Source organism: Neocloeon triangulifer, unplaced genomic scaffold (assembly GCF_031216515.1).
Source record: "Neocloeon triangulifer isolate White Clay Creek 2 clone unplaced genomic scaffold, ASM3121651v1 ptg000017l, whole genome shotgun sequence".
In the NCBI taxonomy this organism is placed as follows: Eukaryota; Metazoa; Arthropoda; class Insecta; order Ephemeroptera; family Baetidae; genus Neocloeon; species Neocloeon triangulifer.
In genome coordinates this window covers 5,948,254-5,958,408 of record NW_026775559.1, presented here as the reverse complement: position 1 = coordinate 5,958,408, position 10,155 = coordinate 5,948,254, and the positions used below count along the sequence as shown (strand labels likewise).

The window sequence follows — 10,155 nt, the reverse complement described above, 5'->3', positions numbered from 1 at the left end:
TCTTTCTTTGTCATTAAAAAATCTAAACGAAATTAAGGTTATGTTCGCAGACGCCCGCTTACTGAAATGATATTTCTTTATTAAAAAAAGAATGCCATCACAGCCTTTTTTTAACTCTCTGTCATCATTTTGCATACTTCTTTTGTGTTCTCGCGGTGGAGAGAAAAGCAGCCAAGAATTACACGCACACGAGACAGCAGCAGAGCAGAAAATCTTCGCGAAAGCGTGCACGGAGATAAAAGCCCCTTTTAAGCCTGAAATTATCTTATAGCAGCGTCGAGCGCGGCTGGCGAATAAGCGAGAAGCGCCGAGTGCGTGAGGATTTCACTTTGTGCCATTGCCGCGGAGAGAAAGAGCAAACGAGTTTTCGCATCAGCCGCTTTTCTCCGCCGAGAGAAGAAAATGACGACGGAGAAAATTTAGCGAAAATAATTTCCTGCAAGCAAAGTGGTTGAAAACGCTTCTGCCTTTTATCTAAATTGTCTTGTGTGATATTTTATTACAAAGCGAGAGAGACTTGCAGCGCTCAAAAGAGAAAAAACCGCCCCCGCGCGAGTGCGCCTTTTGAGAGAGCAAAGTCACCCCAGACTTTTTGCCCTCCGATTATATAAACTCTCTCTGCTGGAAAAACGCCGTGTTCTGCAAAAGCCGCTAACGACGACGCATTCAAGAGTATTTATATAAACTTTAGTCGGAGCGCAATTATCATTTTCCGCGAGACCGAGAGCAGCTTTTTGCGCCCTAACGATTTCATTGAGATTTAATTGAGTGTTATGCAAATGTTGAAGTTGGTTCCCTCAGAAGCAAAGAGAGGCTCACACGAGTTGATTTGTTTCATTGTGATTTTTAAGTCGTGCATGGCAGAGGTTAAAAATTATAAAATTTGTTGTACGAAAAAAATTCTTATAAAAAAATGTAACAAAAAATTATAATTTCAATGAAAAATTATGTTTTTTTTTTTAATTTAATGAAATACGTGTAAGGTAGCAATTTTAAGTGAAAATTATTTTTATGATCAAACAAGATATATTCTAATAATTATTAATCATTATTAATGCGTCTTATTTGCCATATTATTTATATAAAATGTATGCTTTAAGTTTGCAGAATTATATACAACGTAATTATTAATTTAATTATCGCGGCGGCCGAGTGTTTATATTTATTGATGTCGGAAATCTGCTATATTTGTAATAACAACCCTTTCTGCTCATTTTTACATTTAAAATTTTTTGTATCGTCCAAAAAGAATAAGTAACAATAATAATAACAAGGTAGCTTTACCTGTTAGAGGATGTTCAATTTGGAGCATATAAATCTTTTCATATCTGACGTATTCTTGAATAGTTTAAAAATTAATTCCTATTTGTTCAATATATATTGTGTAAATTACTGGACCAAGATGCCATTAAATTTTCAGAACTTTGAACAAAAATGATCAATTTAGCATTCTTAAAAATCAATCAGACCAAAGTGACAAGCAATGCCTTGATTATAATTTATTTGTTTTATTCTTATTCATCAATTGAATTCAAGGAAATTTCACATTAACATCCTGCTGCGCTGCCTAACAGGGCGCGTGCATTCCTTGCCCTCCAAAAAAGCACAAAGACTGTTGGGCCTTGGAAAGGAAATCTCTCTATTTGTATAAGTGGATTACATTCGTTTCGCATTATCACGCGCCCGTGTCAAGCTGCGCGTTTTCCTTTCTGTCTGCGCTGACCATCGCCTTATAATAATTGTTGAATTCCTTCAATGGACAACCTTTGAGCTGCACCACACTGCGAACCATCTCTTTCATTCATTCCAACTAAACATGAGGAAACCAAAATACTACTTTTCTGGACATTTCCTACTTTTTTCACTGATTCTCTGCAGTTTTTGGTTTCAAAAATAAAATAAATAAATAAATAAAAATTTAAGCGCTGTTTAAAAAAATAATTCCTAAGCAAACGTCACATATAAATTTTTTTATTGCACTTGAGAAAATTAAAATAGCATTCCAAATTTTTTTTTTTTTACTTTTATTGTAGCAATAAGCTTTTTTTGTCCGATTTTTTTTGCCTCATTTTTCCCAATAAGACACGATTTATTTTTTGTGCATAAATATATTGTTTGGATTGCTGGGAGGAGCTGTTGGCTCGGAAGGGCAGCATGTTGTAGCATTTTTTTACCGCACCGCCGAGCTAGGCGCTTTTTTCCTAGTGTATTTTTAAGTGCAGCTGAGGTGTCGAGTTACACACGTCACGGATGGTGGAAAAAGTGCCTCTCATCACACCTTTTCGAAAATATCACGCGGCTCTCTCTGACAATGCTCGCGCTGAGTGGATGGATCTTGATGCAATGATATAAAAATGATACGGCGGCCGCGCGCGAAAAGGAGCCTCCTTCCTTTTCGGTGCCGTTTTATTTCCTCGAGTGCATCAAACCACAAAGGGACTTTATTGGGGAGATGCAATAAGAATGAGAGTTGTTCCCTCAAGATTTGGAAAGGGAGCTATAGGAGAGATATAAAGTAGAGGAAAACGGACGACTTGATTAAAAAAAAATAATAAGTTTCTCCAACAGAGATATTTATATAAGAAATTCAAAAAGATCAAATGCCAAATACTGATTTTATTAATAAAGTAAAAATTCCATCTGATTTAAATTAAAAAAATTTATTTATATCTCTTTTATTTTTTTCCAAAAATGTTCAAACAAATGCGAGAGTTCTAGTATCCCGGAGTTTTAAATCGCTTTTGGAATATTATTTGAAATCACTCAGCAGCGATCAAACCATGTGCGGGGGTGGATAAAGACGAGTGCAGCTAGGGGAGGTAATTAACTATGAAATCATGATGTGGGGAGGACCGGCAGCACCCGCCCCAGAAGAACGAAAAGTTATCGCGCAAATTATTGCTTGTCATGGTGCATTTGCAGCAAATAGAGAGAACAGAGGCAGTTAGCAACACAATTATTTCATCAGCAGCTCGGATAAATTTTCTCCCCTTTTGCTGCGCTGGGGCGCTTGATAGTTTTAAATTGGTCTGCACTTTTACGTGCTGCGCACGACCCTGATGCAAGAGAGCCAAAGAGCGCCAGGGGGTGGACTTTTAGCGTGGAAATGAGCCTAATAAAGCAAAAGTGCAATATAGAAGATTTTATAAATGATTATAAATTATAATTGCATCTTATATGCATAACTGAAAAAAGCTTGGGCCATTGATGATAATATAAAAGTGTTTTTAATAACAAAATTTTTTTTTCTTAGATTTTAGGGGATTTTAAAATTTGTTCTATTTATATTAATTTAAGCATGAGGCGATATTATTGCTTTTTGTTTTTTCTTCTTCAAAATTTCAATGGTATATTTGGAGTCCTCAGCACAAATCTTACAAGGTTTATTTACACTTTTTATATTAATGTACCAAAAATTTACCTCTCAAGCATAATTCTTAGAGTTATGAATTTTGATGGTGGCTGAATTCGAGTATTTAAAAAAAAGATAATTTAAATATATGTAAATACAAATTTAAATACAAGTAATTTTGAAGAACAGAAATTTTTTAGTGCTTTAAAAGAATAAAACATCGAACTCTCATCCCACAAAGAATAATCTTTTTTGTATTCATCTGGAATAGAAGCGCTGCATATTTTGAAAGGTGTTTTCAGGGGAGTGCTTCGCATACACAAATAGAAAGTTTTGAATGCTGGCGTATGGGCAACTCAGCATAGCAGCGACGCGGGTAAGCAGTGGGTTGTATTAAACGCCGTTTACATATAAATAAGTTGATCGCGCCATGCTTGGAAATGGCACATGGGAAGTTGTGTTGTGTCGCGCGCTAGTTTTGGATCCGCCCAATGCCAGTTGCAAAGTTTTGAACAACAGTCTATACAACCCTTGGCCGCAATCTGATTGCGAGAGATTTGTGTTCTGCTGAGAGCTGCATATAAAAGCCGCAACATTTAGCAGCGCGGCAAGAGAAAGACAGCAGTTGGAAACATAATGGGCCGACAATTCGAGAGAGCGCAGCATGAATGGCTGCCATGCCGAGTTCTGCAATAAAAGCATTTGTAATAGCATTTTAGAAAGGGGGCCTCGTGACGCGCAACAATAATAATATAACATGAGGACAAAACGAGCGAACGCGGCCAATAAAAAAATCTCCACAAGGTACAAAAAAATTGTTATGCGCATATGCAGTTTTGATATAAAGGGTGCACGCAGCCGTGGTCATAATAAAAATGGGTGTTCTTTGCAAGAATTCAAAATCTTATTTGAAACAAAGTCTTATTAAATAAAAATTATCTATATAAAAACTTAATTAAATAAATAAAAAACTTTTGAAAATTGCTAGAGAGGAATGCTTTTCATTTTATTGTCAGCACTTTGGAGGATACAAAAAGACGGAAAATTTAAATAAATATTTGAATTTTTATACAATTTCAAATACTTTTTGTGTACATTCATGCACCACATCAAAATTTAACTGCATAAAAATTAAATCTGATATAAATTTAAATCCCCCAAATAAAATGTCCTATACTCGTGTCCATTGAATAAAATGTGGAATTTTAAAAAAAGTCTCAAACCCTTTAAATGTTTTAACGAAATACTTATTAAGAGTTCATGCGTTGTTTGAGTGCTTCCTGCTTGATTTATAAATATCTTGACAAAATAATTTAATTCACTTTTTAATTTGCTTATCAGTGAATAAAGAATAGACACATAAATTTGTATTGTTTAAAAAAAAATGATAGCAATTAATAACAGATGTTAAAAAATTTTCTTATAAGCATCTTAATTTTTATCAAATTATTTATATATTTTTAAATTTATGTCCTTCATGCCGGTGTGTTTGGCAATTAATGAGAGGGATAAGATAAAAAACCTAAGATGCGAATAAACTTTCCTTCCTCATCCTTAAAATTCCTCTCTCCACGGCCCAGTGGGTCCCAAGGTCACCAAGTTATCAGCCCTTGATTTAGCAGGCCTATATGTGTCTGCTACCGCTGGTGCCTTTCCCAAGAGGGATAAACAATTAAAAAAATAAAATAAACAGTAGGAAAATTTGATTGAAATTTAATTCACGCTCACAGGAAATTACGACGCTATATAAATAAAAAGAAGCTGAATAAAAACTTACATTCTCGCATGCACATGGGTCGTCTCCAAGGGTTTTAATCTGGCGTCGCGATTTCGGACTTTGAGCCCTCGGTCTTGAGTCCACGAAATTATAATCCCGAATAACTGTTCACTCATTAGGCCAAAGGTTTGCACTTCACAATTGTTCACAATTTAATTTCAATGAATAAGAATCAAACACATTTTAATGCTCCGGACCGGCTGCTCACATTTCGGTTCACTGAAAACAAAAAACAAAAACATTTGACTGGCAGTTCAGGCTGTTGTCGCAGGTGGCAGTGTGATCGTGTGGTTTTAAATTCTTATTTTCAAAAGATCATGTGTGTAAAATGACCACACAGAGAAAAAACTGTCCTTAAAAATTGAGGGCTAATGTTCCTTGAGCTTCAAGGAACGCGATGGCATTACTTTTGAAGCGATTAGTATTCAATATTAATGACAAATTTATTTCTGCGTATTTCAATGTGAACCCTGCTTAGCGTTACCACAAGTACAAATTAACATTAACAATAAGGACTATTACACTTGTTGTTAATGCGGTTGGTGCTTTAATTCTACTGTCAAATTGTATTCAATAGAAAAACTGCAGTGCACTTTAATATAAGGACTCGTGTACCTTAATACTAGGACAGTAACCGATCGCGACAGAAGCGTCCTCTCCCAAACCCCAACGGTCAGTTTCTCTTTGCTTCTCGAGAAAAGCAGATAATGGCGGTGGATGCGAGCGCAGCTTTTTTACGAAATTTATACAGAAATCTTCAAGAAAACCTACAAAACGAAGCGAATTGAGGTAAGAGAACACCGCTGCCACTGATTCATAAGAAAATATCGGCAGTACAATCGCTTATTAAAAAATTAAAATGACTTTTATTTTATAGCACGCTGTGGCAGCCTTACATACATGATGCACTAAAACGCTGAGTTTGGAGGAAATATCGCGTGAATTACATGACAGTCTGAAGGCAGCAGAGATGAGTTATTTACCAACGCAAATCAAGCTCAAAGGTGAATAATTGAGATTTGGCAATTTTTTGACACTCTCAATAATTAATTTTTGTTTTTTATTCAATTTAGGTAAACATTGCCACACAGAATAAAACTGCTGGACTGGAACTTCGTTCGTCTTGTATTTTAAGGACTGCAAGAAAAGGCCTCTAGAGATGTGAAATTGTGTATATTAACTGCCGCGGTGAGTGAAAAATGGAAATTTTTATTCTTATTTTGGCCATGCTTGCTGTTAGTTGTTTGTCGTTTGAAAAATAAACATGTCTCCTGAAAGCTTGAAACCAACTGTTTTTCAATAAAACCACATGAACCTTACATCAAGTGCAAAGTGATATTAATATTGAAAGAAAGTATATTTCAATTTAAGGACAGTGTTCCTTACTTATGAGTAAAAGCGCAGGCGCGCGCATCCCAGCTACACTTTCAGCAAATACTATTGCCCTTAAATTGAGGAACAGTGTACTTTGTAGTAAAGCCAGCGCGGAAAAGTAAGGACAACTGCTCCTTGATTTTAAAGCCTATTTGTATTTGATTTTAATGTTAAAAGAGGTTCATATTAACGCTTACCAGATTTTGTATTAAACCATAAGAGGAGCAAGCTGAAAAGTGATGTCTATTGACATTAATATTGAATACACAGTCTTTAATACAAGGACACTTTTTTCTCTGTGCATGAAGCCAACTTCACTCTGAACTTTAGAGTTGGTATAATTTAATAATTTTATTATTCATTATCTGGTGGGATTTTATTCAAATAAATTACTTGCACTCTTGATAACAAATCATTTTAATTTTTAAATCAAAAAATGAATTAATATGTTCTACATTTTTAGAAATTATCAGTGAAATTACAGTTAGTAAAATATTCGGCATCCGTATATGAGGAAAATTTTGTTCATGTACGAGGTATACAAGACGAAGCAAAATAGATTGGTCGTCATTGAGTTGTAATGAAAAAAAAAAGATCCATGGTGTCAACTTGAGATTTTGTAGTTATATAGTGGCAGGAGTTAAAATATGTGGGGTTTTCCTAAAATTTAATTTACAATAAGGTTAAGGTTAGTTAAGGAGCGCATTTAATTATACCTTAATATTTTTCTTTTAATTTTATCTTTAATATTAATAATGTAGGACCGACACTCATTCAGAATGATAGAAGCAATTTAACAACAGAAAAAAAATTAAGTCGTGGTTGATATACTTTATTGATTTAACTTATGTAATGAGGACTAAACAAATAGGCGCGCGCAGTCTAAAGTCTATGAAGAGAACGACGAACGACATCTAAAGAAACAGCTCCGCATTGCTCAACCCCTTGAACACAGGGGATGAAGAGCGAGGTTTTCCGAAAAAAAAGACACGAGAGAGCAACCACAAGGATGAGGAGCCGCAGGACGGGGGTTCCGCGGCGCAAAGTTTTCCATCAACAGCCTGGTTGGCTCGGCGAAAAGGGGCCGGGCATGCTCGGTGCGCGGCACGCAAACCGTGGCTCTAGCGGCGCCGGCCAATCACGGCGCCGAAAGCGGTTTCGCTTGATTTACAAAGAGCGAGAAACTCCCTCCTCTCCAGAAAGTAAGTGAGCCCCGCTATGAAAAAAACGCAGAGTAGCACATCAGCGGGCAAATATTTCTCCAAATGTTTTGCCTCTTCGGCCAGGGGGGTGCAGGAGGTGGGCCGGTGGAGGGGGCGGCCGCCTCCGGGAGGCTGCGGCTCAGGTCGCAGCCGTTCAGTCAGTCTTCGGCATGTGCAGCAACGACACGACGCCTCAGCGCCTGGTCGCCCCCAGCGCCGTCATGCCCTATCCACCCAATTCGGCCTCCAACGCCTCACCACCGGCCCCCGTGCCACCTCCGACCCTGCCGACGGCCACCCTTGAGCAGTACAGACTGCAGCTCTACAACTACGCGCTGGCTGAGAGGCTCAGGTATACGCACCCTGCGCTCCTCTCGGCTGCGGCCGCAGCGCACCATCCTGTTGCTTACCCTGGAGGACCTTTACAGGTAAAAGCAAAGTTTCTCCAAATTTTTCACAAAATTTTCATGATAATTAAATTTTATTACTGCTGTATTTACATTTTTTAAATAAAATATTCAAACAATATTTTTAAATTAAATTTTAATAAAAAAATTATTTTGTCTAAATTGAACTTTAAAGTATTATTTGACAAATAAGTTTGAATTAAATTCCGCATTTGCATGGTACTAGGAAATGGTCTTAAACAAAATTAAACAAATTTTATCCATCATCATCATTTTTGCATAGCAAAATAATTAAAATTAGATATCCGTAAATTAATAGAAAGCAAAGAGTGAGTGCTTTATGTGATATTAATATGCATTTTTTTAATCTTAATATTTTGGTCCATTCTTATATTACTATTATTGTTATATTCACAAATGAAGTCAATAGAAATTAAAATTTAATATAAAATTTGTGTATGATTAAAAGCAGAACTTGTTCGAATCATTTTTAGATGAATTTTCAACTAATTGTTATTTATTTTATTGGGGCATGTTCAAGGTTTATTTGCAATGTATTCATCAAGAAAATTTTAAATCATGATGATAAACTAACCGACTGATTTCGCTTGTCCACAGGCCGCCGTCGCCGCAGCGGCAGCCGCCGGCATGCGCGCCCACGAGTTTCCCGGTCTCTACGCGTACGGCAAGTTTGATCCGCGCCTCTACCGCTCGCCCGAAGAGCCCAAACCGCAGCACAGCTACATCGGCCTGATCGCGATGGCCATCCTTAGTTCGCCGGACAAGAAGTTGGTCCTCTCGGACATCTACCAGTACATCCTGGACAACTACCCCTACTTCCGGACGCGCGGCCCCGGCTGGCGAAACAGCATCCGGCACAATCTATCCCTGAACGACTGTTTCATCAAGGCGGGACGCAGCGCCAACGGCAAAGGTCACTACTGGGCCATCCACCCCGCCAACGTCGATGACTTCACCAAGGGCGACTTCAGGCGTCGCAAAGCCCAGAGGAAGGTCCGAAAACACATGGGTCTGGCCGTGGACGAGGAGGACTCGCCCAGCCCCCCGCCCCCCAGTTCGCCCCCCGGCTGGGGCACCATGCTCACCCCTACCCCAATGACCTTCGGACAGTTCCCGAGTCTGGTCAGTGACCTCGAAGGCGCCACCAGTTGCGCGCCGGTCCTGCGGAAACGCCAGTTTGACGTCGCCAGTCTCTTGGCCCCGGACGATGGCCCTCGAGCCAAGATGGTCAAGGCTGAAGAGGAGGAGGAGGAGGACATCGACGTTGGCCGCGAAGAACCAACGCGCTCCCCGCCACCCCTGGTTCTGCGACGGGCCGACTTTCTCGCCGCACCCCTCGCCACGCACCCCGTTTTTCCGGCTGCTTTTTCCTCCGTCGAGCAGCTGAGCCGGTACTACGAGCACTTAGCCCGCAGGAGCAGGGAGGTCGTCCAGGCGGGGCAGGTCTCGCCGCCGGACAGTCCCGATGGTGCAGAGTGATTGGCTCATTTTTTGCTAACAAAATTAAAATCTCGCATACAGGTTTCTTCTATCCGCGCCAAAGACCTTAATTTTTATATTTAGTATTTTACGTGCCATTTCCGATGCTGCATGATCTCTTTAATTAATTTTTTGTATTATTCCAACTCTTTGCGATATTTGGTTTTATTGCAGACTTAATTAATTTTAAATGCAGAACTGGAGCCAAAACGATGTGTGTGGATGTATAAATGTAAAAATTTGTATAAAAATCTGGTCAATGTTCCAACATATTTAAATAATATGCCCAAAATGATATTCTGCAATGTTTGAAAGGTGGATAACGAAATAAACAAATAAATTGTTACAACAAAAAAAGTATCTTCTTTAACTTCTTTACATTTTAATCATTTTGAATCATTAAATAATTAGGTTTTTTAAAATTGATTATTTTATTTTCATTTTTTACAATTAAATGTAATTTTTGTGGAGCTAAAATATTTTAACACAATTTCAAGTATATTGCGGTAGATTGTGTAAAAAATATGAAAAACAATATAGCAA

At 38.1% G+C, this 10,155-nt stretch overlaps 1 protein-coding gene across 1 annotated transcript; it reads left to right on the top strand.

Annotated features, from left to right (window-relative positions):
- The first annotated feature begins 7,834 nt into the window (after positions 1-7,834).
- LOC132203442 (forkhead box protein E3) lies at positions 7,835-9,894 on the top strand. Its single transcript, XM_059631244.1, has 3 exons — positions 7,835-8,133; positions 8,731-9,199; positions 9,272-9,894. Exons 1-3 carry the CDS (start codon positions 7,876-7,878, stop codon positions 9,610-9,612), a joined length of 1,068 nt encoding a protein of 355 aa, XP_059487227.1. The 5' UTR covers positions 7,835-7,875; the 3' UTR covers positions 9,613-9,894.
- The last annotated feature ends 261 nt before the right edge of the window (positions 9,895-10,155 follow it).

What these genes read in the sequence shown, in the direction of transcription:
- LOC132203442 (XM_059631244.1), top strand. Translation starts at nt 7,876, where the DNA reads ATGTGCAGCAACGACACGACGCCTCAGCGCCTGGTCGCCCCCAGCGCC. An exon ending in ACCCTGGAGGACCTTTACAG is followed by an intron (nt 8,134 to 8,730) that starts GTAAAAGCAAAG and finishes GCTTGTCCACAG; the next exon opens with GCCGCCGTCGCCGCAGCGGC. An exon ending in GCCCCCCAGTTCGCCCCCCG is followed by an intron (nt 9,200 to 9,271) that starts GCTGGGGCACCA and finishes GTGACCTCGAAG; the next exon opens with GCGCCACCAGTTGCGCGCCG.